Source organism: Monodelphis domestica, chromosome 4 (genome assembly GCF_027887165.1).
Source record: "Monodelphis domestica isolate mMonDom1 chromosome 4, mMonDom1.pri, whole genome shotgun sequence".
In the NCBI taxonomy this organism is placed as follows: domain Eukaryota; kingdom Metazoa; phylum Chordata; class Mammalia; order Didelphimorphia; family Didelphidae; genus Monodelphis; species Monodelphis domestica.
In genome coordinates, this window is record NC_077230.1 from 167,740,882 (window position 1) to 167,754,203 (window position 13,322).

A 13,322-nucleotide genomic window follows, 5' to 3' on the forward strand; every position below is an offset into this window, starting at 1 on the left:
ACCTTGCTAGAATAGCTGTAATCAAAACGCCAGTTTTCTTCGTAAATTGTTTTGAATTCAGATTACCCAGAATCATAATTCAAAGCACTTTTCCCTCCTGAAGCTGCTGCTAAATTAGAGGCCTTCACTCAAAAAGCTATTCCAGTTCTGCAGAGAATTTATCTAATGGAGTGTATACACATAACTTTCTTACCCAAAGGAAAAAACTGCCTTCAACGTCTTGATTTTCCTTATTTTATAGCTTTGGGATTATTTTGTAAACCATGTTCAGAAAACCAAGTTTGCCCTTGGTAACTTTGAAGTAGAGAAAGAGCAGATTTATCTTGGTATTCATTTAATTAAGTCAGTGCCGGAAGTGCCTGGTGCTCCTTCCCCAGCCTCCCACCTCATGGGTATTTTTTCCCAGTCTTCAAAATCAAGTCCCAGCCCCAGCGCCAGCCTCTGGAGAATGCTCAAAGTGGAGTCCCGAGGAAGATCATCTCTGTATTTAGAATTGGTAGAAGTCGAGATTGGGAGTCTGGTCCTCTACACATAAAGGGGCCCTTGGAGATGAGATCATTTATCCCAGAACAGATTTTAACCTGGAACCGACTGACTTCCATATCCAGGTTTTCTACCTGTAGACTTTCTCCCTACTTCCCACCATGCTGTTCTCTTTTCCAAGTGAGGCAGCCTAGAAGTCATGATTCCAAATGGCCTATGGAAAATAAATAAGGGGGCACTCAACGTCTTCTCCTGCTGGAGTTACATCCCAAAGAGCTCAGAAAGACTAGAGTCCGGGCATGAAACAAGCCAGATGTGGCGTTTCGTTTTTACTTCTTGGAGGAGCTTTGTCACATTTTTTTCCCTTCTAGAAAATTCTCTTTCCTTGTGACTAGGGAGCCTGGGGATGCATAAGCAAACCTCGAGTGTGTTCGCCTTCCCCCACTCCACCCCTTGGCTTGCAGTCCAAGGTTCCAGGTGGTAGCTTTGGCGGTCTGAGGCCTTCCCCACATACCTAACCCAGGGTACGAGGCGTATTGTAGCTTGAGCACCTTTAGAAGAGCAAGTTTTGTCCGTTGTGCCCAGAGCTCGGAAAGTGAAGGAACCTGGTTGACCCCTCCCCTGTATATCATGACCATTCCAACGCTACAACTCTGCTCATCCAGGCCACAGGAAGGTGTTGCTCTTGCAAAGCCGAGCTCGCCTGCCTTCGGAACAGTAGTTCTGGGGAGCCAGCTTGGCTAAGCGACGTCCCCCTTCCTGAAACACTGGCAGGCAAGAAAGGAGCCCCCCCTCCCCTTCACCCACCCGGTCAGGAGCCCTGCCAGGCGCTGTTTCGTTACCCATCCCCGGCCTAGCTTCCCTCCTCTGCCCAGGTGGGTGGCTCCTCCTCGCAGGCTGAGTGCAGGGGGAAGCCCGCTCCGTCTCAACCACCCCGCGCTACAGTCGCTGCGGGCTGCAGAACAATGAGGCGGAGTGAAGAGAGAACGAAAAAGGATGGGAGGTGCGCTCACGTCCGTTCTAGCGCACATTGCGCTGGCTCCCGGGGCGCGGGCGCACCTGCTGGTGGACAGAGCTGAAAGTCTACCCGAGGGAGAGTTCACAGACCTGTCTAGGCTGAACCGCGATGCTCAGGTTGCGGTTCCTCCTCTCTCTTTTCACCCACCGCACACAGCCTGGCTAAGAAAGCAGCAGGAGGGCGGGGTTGAGGGTGCACCCTACAGTGGGGAAGCAGGTTTGATCACTCTCTCTCCCGCTATGCCAGCTTCCTCCGAGCCAAAGGGATCTGGGCGTCTATCTTTTATCTAGCTATGTCAGTGATTTGGGGATAATCTTATCCTCCCCCCCTCCCACCACAACCCCCCCCCAAAAAAAAAAAACACATCGAGGTCATTTCAGGCCTTGTTCTAATTATTTTAAACCTCTTCAAATTGTGGTTTTCTTCCCCTCCTTTTAAACATTGGAGACGTGGGTTAATTTTCTCTCTAGGTCTTCTCCCCCTCTCCTTTAGCAGCGTTCCTAGTTTTGACACTACTTCCATTTTGTGTCTTCCAAGACCACTGCATCTGATATTTGTATTTACAAAGGGAACCGTCCCCTTTTCCCAGCGTAGCTTCTGATCCACTGGCCACGACAGGGGACCTCCAATGGCAAGAAATGAAAAAGCCCGAAAATCCCATCAGTTAGATGCTTCAAAGATAATCTGCATTCAAGCACGCAGATAAAATATTTATTTACTAAGGAATCCGTAAACATCACTGCAAATACATTAAGGCACTCCAGCTCAACAGCTTATTATTATTTCAGAACCTAAAAATGAGATCATATATTGCCACTGGGTCTGTAGTCAACCCAGAAACGAAACCTTCCAGAACTGGGTGGGTTGGTTACTGCTGCCCACTCCGTCCCCTCCCACATCACACTCACTCTCCCCACCTCGACCACTACGAGCAGCGGCTAATTCTGGAAAAAGAAAGGGGGAGGGGAGAGGGACTAGAGAAAGGGGAAGTATGAGACACACATGACCCATTCACAAAGGGCTAACTCAGGTATTGTGTACTTTTGTATTAGCTGGAAAAGACAAATTCTGGAACTTTTACAGGGTTAGTTGAGGCCACCGGCTCGTGGTTTGTATACTTTGCACTTTGAAAATGGTTACATTCAACTGAATATTTGGCTCATTCAAAACTGAAAAGTCTCCCAACATCGAATCCCCTCCCCCGTCCCTCCACCCAAAAGAAGGGAGGGGGTTGGAAAATGTTTAGTAAATGGCAAGTCTTTTGAATTTTCCTAAAGCAGTGGTCACAAAGCTTAAAGGTGACACAACAATGATCACGGAGAACCAACACACACTTTCCCCCCCTATTGCCCACAATAAAATCATCTCCTTCAAATTGCCATGATCATCGCGACCAGGAGCCAGGTGATTATCCTAATTAATGTCTATCTAATTAAATTACTGTCAGCAGTTAACCAATGGCAGAAGCCGTTTCATCGGCTGCACAGGCAGCAAGATCAAAAGTGAGCCTTTTCTGATTGCTGCATAGTGTCAATTGGCCAATCTCTTCTCCCAGGGAAAAAAAAAAAGTAAATCAAACCTTTGAGAAGCATTTGCTGGTTGAAGTGCTTTCCGTCTAGTGAGGGGGTCTGTGGATTTCTAGTTTATGATAAATAGCACTTTAAAAACCAGGGAAGGGAGGGCGATTGCTCTGGTTCTAGAGCTATGCAGCTGGAGCACTGTCTTTCTCCTTCTATCATGCTCTCCAAGAAATTTCTCAATGTGAGCAGCAGTTACCCACATTCAGGCGGATCTGAGCTTGTCTTGCATGATCATCCCATTATCTCGACCACTGACAACCTGGAGAGAAGTTCACCTTTGAAAAAAATTACCAGGGGGATGACGAATCAGTCAGATACAGACAATTTTCCTGACTCCAAGGACTCACCAGGGGACGTCCAGAGAAGTAAACTCTCTCCTGTCTTGGACGGGGTCTCTGAGCTTCGTCACAGTTTCGATGGATCTGCTGCAGATCGCTATCTCCTCTCTCAGTCCAGCCAGCCCCAGTCCGCTGCCACTGCTCCCAGTACCATGTTCCCTTACCCCAGCCAGCATGGACCCGCGCACCCTGCCTTCTCTATCGGCAGCCCCAGTCGCTACATGGCACACCACCCCGTGATCACCAATGGAGCTTACAACAGCCTCCTGTCCAATTCTTCGCCACAGGGCTATCCAGCGGCGGGCTATCCTTACCCTCAACAGTATGGGCACTCTTACCAAGGAGCGCCTTTCTATCAGTTCTCCTCTACTCAACCGGGACTGGTGCCCGGCAAAGCTCAGGTCTACTTGTGCAACAGACCACTCTGGCTGAAATTTCATCGGCATCAAACAGAGATGATCATCACCAAACAGGGAAGGTAAAAGCTACATTCGTTGCTGCTGCTACAGTTCCTGCTGCTGCTGCTCTTACAGCCGCTGCCTGCTGGGCTAGCGGACAGTCCGCAGAATGGTGGCGACTAAGGCAGCGAGGGTCGGGTTTGGGGGGGGGGGATCAGGAGCAGGGGAATATGAACCCCGATTTTCTTAGCTTACAAAAAAGATAGTGGAGGGATCTGTGCGTGTATGGGGTGACAAACCGGAGGGTAAAGGTGCGATCTAGACCCAAGATCTGACCTGCCTGGGTGGAAAATGGGAAAGGGTCGTTTGGGCACCGGCAACTGGAGAAGGATACGTTCATTTATTAAGCGGGGTCCTTCCTTGCCTCTCCTCCCGGAAGAGAGGGAAGATCTGCCGCTCAAGCCACTCCAACCCACCCCTCTCTTCCTCCACTCCCCAGGTCCCTTCCGAGTTCTTTTTTCTTTCTCACGGTCCTATCTTTAAGCCGGCATCTATGCTTCCTTGGCAAGTGTTGCCTTTACTTCTGGGGCATTGTTTTGTTTTTTGTTTTGTTTTCGCACAAAATCTTTAACATTAACTGTTCTTTCTTCCGTCATTTTCTTCTTCCTTTTCCTTCCCTCTTTTTTAATTTAAATAGGCGCATGTTTCCTTTTTTAAGTTTTAACATTTCTGGTCTGGATCCCACGGCTCATTACAATATTTTTGTGGATGTAATTTTGGCGGATCCCAATCACTGGAGATTTCAAGGAGGGAAATGGGTTCCTTGCGGCAAAGCGGACACCAATGTACAAGGCAAGTTCTTCCAATTAACACTTTTTTCTGACACATATTTAGGTGAGAATGATTAATTAAAGCCTTTGTGGACTGGCTCGAGCGACTTTAAAAACGATTGGCCAATTTTTTTTTTTTTTTAAGAAAAGGAGACGGGGAAAGGGGGGGGGGGGAAGAGAAGTAGACTATACAAAAGCTAATTTAATCATTTATAGCTAATAAAAAGAAAAGAGTGCCTCCTGAAAATTCCTCTTCAAAGTGATTTACTGATCAAGGTGTGTGTGTGTGCTTGTGTATGCATGGGAGTTCTTGAACACGGTGGCAGGGAGTGGGGGAGTGCATGTGTAAGCAATGTATGTTTGTTTCTCTAGGAAACCGGGTCTATATGCATCCCGATTCCCCCAATACAGGGGCTCACTGGATGCGCCAAGAAATCTCTTTTGGGAAATTAAAACTTACAAACAACAAAGGAGCTTCAAACAACAATGGCCAGGTCAGTGAAGCACACACACACACACACACACACACACACACACACACAAAACCTCGGACCTCCCAAACCCTCCTCTCCCGTCTCCCTTTGCTCTTAAAATCAACTACCAGAAAGAAAAACAAGTAGTACTACCTATTTCATAAACTAAATTATCTCTTCTTTCCCTCCACCTCTGCCTCGAATCAAAACATTTTCTCTTTCGTGGAAAGACAAGCATTTGGTGTTTTTCTGTCTTTTAAAATTTAATTTCAACTCACTAAAATGAAACGAACAAAGAAACACGGATTAAAATCTCCCTTCTTACCCTACATCCTCCCAGCTTCCCAAATACAAATATTCAGTTGCTTGATTTCTGAAAGGAAAACCGGCTTTTTTTAGGATGAATAAATGCAAGACCCGGGGGGGGGGGGTGGCCTAAGGAGTGGGTGGTTCGGGTCACATTTTCTTGAGAGTGATCTAGTCGGATTTTTTCTGACAGCTGTGAGATGGCGAGGTCTTATCCCTAGTTACCAGACTAGCGAGCAGAGGCAGGTCCTGCAAAATATCTAATATATGCCTCACTGCATCCACGCGCGCGCGCGCACACACTCGTACAGGCACACTGTTTTAACTTGCCGCTGGGTCTCCCCTTTTCTCTCTGCTCGACAGATGGTGGTTTTACAGTCTTTGCACAAGTACCAGCCCCGCTTGCATGTGGTGGAAGTGAACGAAGATGGCACCGAGGATACCAACCAGCCAGGGAGGGTCCAGACTTTCACCTTCCCTGAGACACAGTTCATAGCGGTCACCGCCTATCAAAACACAGATGTAACTGGGCTTGTACATTCTATTTGAGGCAGGCATCACCCCCAGGTTCCGGCAGCGGCAGCAGCGGCAGCAGTAGCAGTCACAGCGTTTAGCTTCGCAGGATAGGAGGGAGGTGCACCCTCCAAAAATTGCTGGCAAGAGGGGAATACGATTGTTTATTGCCTCGGATTTCGGGGACCGGTTTTGATACTTTGTTGGTCTCCCGAATCTCTGGCGACCTTAATTCGAGGAGTTAGAATTGGATCTGTAAACAAGAAAAGATTAAAAAAAAAACAACTGTTCCTCAATTTTTCTTCCTTTGCAAAACAAGCAGATCCCACTCCCCCTGCATTTTCATTCTTGGCAAGCGCCATCGTTATCACATAAAATCAAAACGCTTTTGAAACTGTTTTCTAAGTGGGCAGAACTGAAGGCTAAAAGGAACAAATTACCACCCTGGGAGACTGAGGAAGCATTCACATTAAGGGGGAATATTCAGAAGGGAATCAGCTCCATTGGTCAATCGAGCATTTTTTTTTTAAGCAAGTTTTTAAAAGCTGGCAAGAGCTGCTGTTGTCTGGAATGGGGGTGATGGTGCAAAATACACTGAAACTTTTATTTTATTAGTAGATACTTTCATTTAGGTGAAACTTGAATTTAATGTGTAAGGTGAAAATTCTCTGTGCTCATTGCAGCTGCTATTCCAAACTCAACACAGTCTTTTAAAGTGTCCCGAAAGGGTTCCAATAGTCAACATCTGGTCATAAATTCAATCTCGCTGAAAATGTTTCTGTCCAAATAAATATAATGCTTTTAATAAGCATTTGTAATATGTATTTAAAATTCTATAAACGCAGAACAAGAACTAATTAAAAACATCCATTTAATTTGGGCCTTTCGTTTAAGTTATTATTCACTTAAACTTTTCCTTTCCCATTACCCCCCCCCCCCATATTTAAATAAGGGAAGCCGTACATCTGATGAAAGTATCCTTGTAATAATGGACTGATTCTACATTCTCAAAAGTACAATTTCTCTGACTTGGCAAATAAATATTAATCTTTTTCTTCTCAGATTACGCAATTGAAAATAGATCACAACCCCTTCGCAAAGGGCTTTCGGGATAACTATGACACGTAAGTAAATTTGCTTCTGTTTTTCTTCATTCTTCGGGGTCACAATAATAAGTGCAACGTTTACCAGTTGAATAAAATTGTAGAATTGTGGAATAGAAAGCTCTCAGGAGTGAAACGTGTGAGGATGAGGTTGTAGTGGGGCTTCCCCCTCTTTCCTCTCCCTCTTTTTGTTTGTACCCTTTTCTTTTCAGAGGTTTTCTTAAATTGGTTGTATTTTGGTGTCAAGGTGTTTTTAGTTTCTATCTAGCTTTTATCTGAATTGAGACGTTGTTCAGTCCGTTCTAGGATTTTGGCTTGGTTGTTGGAAGATAGTTTTGCCTCTGGGTTCAGTCCTGTTGTGTGTGGCTGCAAGATGCCTAACTCAGATTGTTTGCATCTGAAGCTTGTCTCGGATTCTGCCCGAAACTGCACGTTGCTTTGGCAGTTGTGAGAGTTTATTGGCATATGTGACATTCAAGTTTCCTGTAATAGCATTTCCTATTCATTATTGTGGACTAGATAAAAATGTACAGAAGCCTACAACTAATGTGATGAACTGCTTGCTTTAACAGTTTGAGTTTGGGGAAAGAGGTGAAGCAGTATTTGGTGCACATTTAAATAGAGTCAAAAGCAAATCATTTCCCTCTAAATTTTTACTTTCTGGATATGACTTAGAAACTTACGTTTGTTTCTTTCCCTTCTGTTTCCCTTTTTCATATTTGTCCCTCTTGTCTTACTTAATTTTTCCTTCTTTCGGGGCAATATTTCCGTTTAAACTAAATCCCTACTAAGCTCACTCTAGATCAGAGCATTAGTGTGGGGGACCAGGCTCCATGGCTCTGGGTTTGGATGGTGGTGGATAGTGAGTTCTAAATCTAGATTTCAAGGGAGTGTGGGGATTCCCCCTGTTTTTTTCCCCTTGACCATATAAGGGAAAGACACAAGTCTTAATTAGATGGCTTGCTCTCAGTGCCTGGGATACTGCCACGAAGTTGTAGCCGCCCTCTGCGTAGGATCAGATTAAATTTGCAGGGAAAAAAGAAACAGGGCTGCCGCTTCATTTCCAGCTTCGGGCAGATGCCATCATTTCTTAAACCCCTAAACCCAATCTGTACTCGAATTTGTCAATGCAATGAGAAGCACTTTTAAAAACTGTGGACTTGGGTTTAGGATAATTGATAGTGATGCATATTGCATCTTCATCTTCTCTTTAAAAAGACCAACCAAAGTATTATTCTTCTATCAAAACATTATTCCAAAGTAAATATACTCCCCCTATTTACTCCTTCCCCTTTCTAAAACAGGAGTCATGGGATAGTGTTTTGCAAAGGGTTCTAGCTAAAATATAGAAGACAGGTAAATCCAGAATGTGTTGGTTACCAGAGATATTAAAAGAAAGATCTTTAAAATCCTAGTTTTTAAAATTTTATTATTAACATCTGTTTGAATGCATTTAGTGTTGCAAATGGGCCTAGGATTCTCAAGAGGTTCAGATCTAGTTAAACTGTCAGTGGGTGGTTAAACTAACTTTTGGCAACACTGTTTCTGTATTTTAGTAAATAAAGAAGAAAGAAATAGTTGCTTACTTTTGTTCCCTTCCAGCCCCCTTAGTTTTAATCTTTAAAATACCACAAAATTTCAGGACAGAGATTACTTATATTGAGTATCTAGTGCAGAGGAGCCCTTTTACCTGTTAATGCTCTTTCCCCTCCCCAACTCCTAAAAGGCTAAATGTTGCAGAAATCTATTTTAAAAGGCACTTGTTTATGACTTCATCTTTCTTTTCCCCACTTTGATTTTAAAATCAGCTGGTGTTTATTATGAAAAAGAGCATTTTCAAAACCATAACAATTTTCCTAAGCAAAAAAGAAATATTGCTTTCCTCCATCCTCCCTTGCACTCAAATTCTGAATTTTCCCTTTAGTTTTTTTTTTTGAAGGCAGAGTTCTGAAAAATTAAATTTCAATTTAGATGTTACCCTTAGAGAATTCAGCAGCTGTTTCTGTGACCAAGAAGTTACTCTCTTCCAAATGGAACTGAGATAAGAAAGAACTCTTCTCCTTTAGCTCCACGTCCCTTCTCCCCCCTCTTCTCCCCTTCCCTCCTCATGCTTTAAAGATGCTTTGGTGAGCATTTTAGGGTTCCTGTCTCATTTAACTGAAAGTGGAGGGTTTTTGTTGATCTGTAGGTAGATACATTCCTATTCATCTAACAGCCTTTTTTCTCCTTCAAATAATCTCTAATGAGGTTCTATTAGCCTAGAGGCCTAAGCTTATTCTCTAACAAAAGTCATTCATGCCACTGTAGGCCAGCACAGCAGCTGCCAGTGACCCAACCCTACCAGTTAAAGTCTTTTGGGATTGCCTGGGGATAGTTGGATAGCAAAAGGTTTCAGCCTCAATTTTTTGACAGCCAGACTCAAGGCTCCTAATTGTGTGAGATAGGGGGCCAGAAAGAAGAATGTGTGGGGGATGTTGGATGAGGGAAATACTTTTCTTTGTAAAAACTTTAAATAATTTCCCTTTCATAGTTTCTTTGTACAAGAAAAGATTTTTTTATTTGTTTGTTTTGGTGGGTGTGGAAGGTAAAGAGAAAATAATAGAAGACTAAAAAAAAAGTGCCTCCAAGATATTTTAGCAGTAATCTTTTGTACTCTGGAGGTTGATTGAGGTCTTTTCCTTCAATAACTCCTTCTGAGGGCACACACACATTTATATTTCTTGTATCATTTATGCAAGAAAAAGAAAAGATGAATGTGCAGGCCTTTGAATTCTAAGAAGATATGGATGACTTTCTAAGGGACTTAATGAAAGCAACAGGGTGGGAGAAGAGTGGTAAAAAAAGAGGAGGAGGTGGAAAGAAGGGGGAGCCTTTGTTTAAAATTTCTCTCTACAACCATAAAGTATCCCCAGAGTGTAGAAACCCCTTGACCACACAGAGGTTTGTTTATCAAGTATCTCCTTGACAAATCGTTCTGGCTTTGTGAATATGCATAAATGTTTTGACCAAGCAAAGGGCAAAAGAAGACCTTCAAATAGTTTCCTTTGCCCTTGAACTCTACATTTTGGAACTCTTTGCATGACAAAGAGACTGAGAAAGGGGAGAAGAGGTAGTCTTAGTTTTATAACTAAGGGCCTTCCTTATGCCCATGCATACAGACCTTCCTTTTGGGTCAGTGATTTCCTAGGGTGGGGATGAAGGGATGCGTGCCCTCTCTTGTCTCTTCCCCCCTCCCCCCCCCCCCCCCCCCCCGTCTCCATAGAGGATGGCTTCTTGAAATTGGGCATGGCCACAGGAGGGATGTATACTTATTTTGGGAGGGGGGTTTAGGGGAGGAGGTCAGAGTTCCCTCTCTTTCCCTGACCCTGGGGCTCTCTTCCTCCACTTCCTCCTCTTCTTCCACGGACACTGCGTGCCATTCCTCCCGTTTCTTTCTGTCTCTCCCTCTTGGTAGGATCTACACGGGCTGCGATATGGATCGCCTGACCCCTTCGCCCAACGATTCTCCCCGCTCGCAGATTGTGCCGGGGGCCCGTTATGCCATGGCTGGCTCCTTCCTGCAGGACCAGTTCGTAAGCAACTACGCCAAGGCGCGCTTCCACCCGGGGGCCGGGGCCGGCCCAGGCCCAGGCACAGACCGCAGCGTGCCTCACACCAATGGGCTCCTGTCGCCCCAGCAGGCCGAGGACCCCGGGGCCCCGTCGCCCCAGCGCTGGTTTGTCACGCCAGCCAACAACCGACTGGACTTCGCCGCCTCGGCCTACGACACAGCCACTGACTTCGCAGGCAACGCAGCCACCTTGCTCTCCTATGCGGCGGCGGGCGTCAAGGCACTCCCACTTCAGGCTGCAGGCTGCACGGGCCGGCCTCTGGGCTACTACGCAGACCCGTCGGGCTGGGGGGCCCGTAGCCCCCCGCAGTACTGCAGCAAGTCCAGCTCCATGCTCTCCTGTTGGCCCAACAGCGCAGCGGCGGCCGCTCGCATGGCCAGCAGCAACCCCTACCTGGGTGAGGAGGCAGAGAGCCTGGCCACTGAGCGCTCGCCTTTGCCCCCAGGCTCCGAGGACTCCAAGCCCAAAGACTTGTCCGACTCCAGCTGGATCGAGACCCCTTCTTCCATTAAGTCCATCGACTCCACCGATTCTGGGATTTACGAGCAGGCCAAGAGGAGGCGGATCTCGCCGTCTGACACTCCGGTGTCCGAGAGCTCCTCTCCTCTCAAGAGCGAAGTGTTGACCCAAAGGGACTGTGAGAAGAACTGCGCCAAGGACATAGGCTACTACGGCTTCTACTCTCACAGCTAGACTTGGCCGCCCCGCAGCACCTCCTAGGCCCAGCTACAGCCCCAAGACTCCCTCTCATCTCCCCCTCAGGCCAGACCCGGACAAGTCTTTCTTCTTCCCCTTCCTTTTCCACTCTCTACAACCCCACCTTCCGCATCTCATGCATTTTCTTTGAGTCCTACCATTGCCATTGCCTTCTGCAGTGTATAAATACAGATCTCCAAGTGTGTTTTTAACCTTTTTTTTTTCAGTCAGCGCACTGATCTTCAACTTTAGCTGTAACCCCCAACCCCTTTAAACGTCCCTGCTTTTCTTCCCTTCCACGAAGTTTTCCTTATCTAAGTCTCTACCCTTCCTTCCCTTCCCTCTTCTCTCCTTCCTTGGCCTACTATTTTTTTTTCTTTCCTTCTGATGTACTCGTAATGAAATCCTTCACCTTTTGGGAGATCTGGACAGTCCTTGGTTTTGCCAGGCAAAAGCCAAGCAGTGCTATAGGAATGCAGCAATTCCAATCCTTTAGACACCTTTCTCCAACCCTTACCCTCATTAATAAATAGGACGCCTGACTCTAGAAACTGGAGCCCATACAGCGCTTCCTTCCTTATCCATGAATGGATGGAAGGGATGTTAATAATTTTAGTGGAACAAAGCCTGTGAAATGTCTGTACATAGTGTTAATTTATTGTAACGAATGGCTAGTTTTTATTCTTATTGTGAAGGCACAAAACCAGTTCATGCTTAACTTTATTTATTTATTTTCCTTGAGAGATGGTTAACTATATTCTAGAAGCTCTGGTAATGTAAAATGGCCAATAGCTATGGCAATGAGTAATGGGTTTCTCACTTCTCTGCAACCCCTCACATGGAATAATTTACTCTGTGCCCCAAGTGCACACAGCTAAGGAGTACCTACCCACCCTAACTCCCATAAAGAATGGAAATCTGTTTATAGGAAAGTAAATTAAATGGCATGATGCCTCCCAAAAGCAAAGTTAACTGAATTTTAAAGTTTTTTTTCTCACTTCCTAAATCAAATAGCTCAACATCAGCAATATTATTTTGCCTTATTTGTTTTTCCCAAAGTGCCAAATCCATTACTGGTCTGTGCAGGTGCCAAATATGCTGACAAACTGTTTCCGAATTTCTCTTCAGTTTTCTCCCTCTTTATATGCTGTAAATCTTTGTAATGAATACTCTAAAACGATATAGATGATTGAATTGTTGGTAACTATAGTGTAGTCCAGTGAAGATGAATCGTGTGAGTTGTATATTTTGCTGCATTTTAGTTTTGAAAATGATTTTCCTCTAACCTAGAAAACAGCTGAAATCTGACTTCCTTGGAAAAACACTAGCATTGGTGCGAGTAAGACTGATTTTTTTCCTCTTGTAAGTCTTGTTACATTTGATAAGGAACATTAATCCCCCTGGAAGTAGATTAGTAGGATTTCGAATGTTGTGTAGCAAACTTTTACAATTTTTTTTGATATTTTAAGTTATAACGTGAAATATGCATAATACACAATATTCAATCTAGATTCCAGTCCATGGGGGGGATTTTCCTAATAGAAATTCAGGGTCTACACGTGTGTATATTTTTGACTCTTCTGTAAATCTAATGTTGTGATTTTTATATTTGTTATGTTTTGTCTGTGAATTGAATAATTTATACCAGTACAAGCTCCACTAAGAAATGTTTTGTTTTTGCTCGTTTGTATCGTCTGTGTATAACAAGTAAAATAAATCTGCTAAAACTTTAACACGGTGTTTTAAAGCAGTTTACCATTTGAAGATAATTCAATTATAATAGATGATTAATTTTAAACGATCAGGGGAAACCGCAACAGCCATGAGACATCTAGCTATAGCTTCCTTCTCCCCCTTCTCCAGTACCAATCTTGACTCAATTCCCCTGTCCTTTTTACTTACAAATATTTTATTCCATATATTTCAAATATTTTATTCCAAACTTCTCATCATCTTGCTTTACTTTTTTTTTC

At 44.6% G+C, this 13,322-nt stretch overlaps 1 protein-coding gene across 1 annotated transcript; it reads left to right on the top strand.

The window, feature by feature from the left end:
- The first annotated feature begins 2,587 nt into the window (after window positions 1-2,587).
- Window positions 2,588-13,082, top strand: TBR1 (T-box brain transcription factor 1). The gene is made up of 6 exons (XM_001366719.4): window positions 2,588-3,897; window positions 4,515-4,669; window positions 5,020-5,141; window positions 5,790-5,948; window positions 7,002-7,063; window positions 10,497-13,082. The coding sequence occupies exons 1-6, from the start codon at window positions 3,206-3,208 to the stop codon at window positions 11,344-11,346; spliced, it is 2,040 nt and encodes a 679-aa protein (XP_001366756.1). The 5' UTR covers window positions 2,588-3,205; the 3' UTR covers window positions 11,347-13,082.
- The last annotated feature ends 240 nt before the right edge of the window (window positions 13,083-13,322 follow it).

What these genes read in the sequence shown, in the direction of transcription:
- TBR1 (XM_001366719.4), top strand. Translation starts at nt 3,206, where the DNA reads ATGCAGCTGGAGCACTGTCTTTCTCCTTCTATCATGCTCTCCAAGAAA. An exon ending in AGCGGACACCAATGTACAAG is followed by an intron (nt 4,670 to 5,019) that starts GCAAGTTCTTCC and finishes TTGTTTCTCTAG; the next exon opens with GAAACCGGGTCTATATGCAT. An exon ending in TTTCGGGATAACTATGACAC is followed by an intron (nt 7,064 to 10,496) that starts GTAAGTAAATTT and finishes CCCTCTTGGTAG; the next exon opens with GATCTACACGGGCTGCGATA.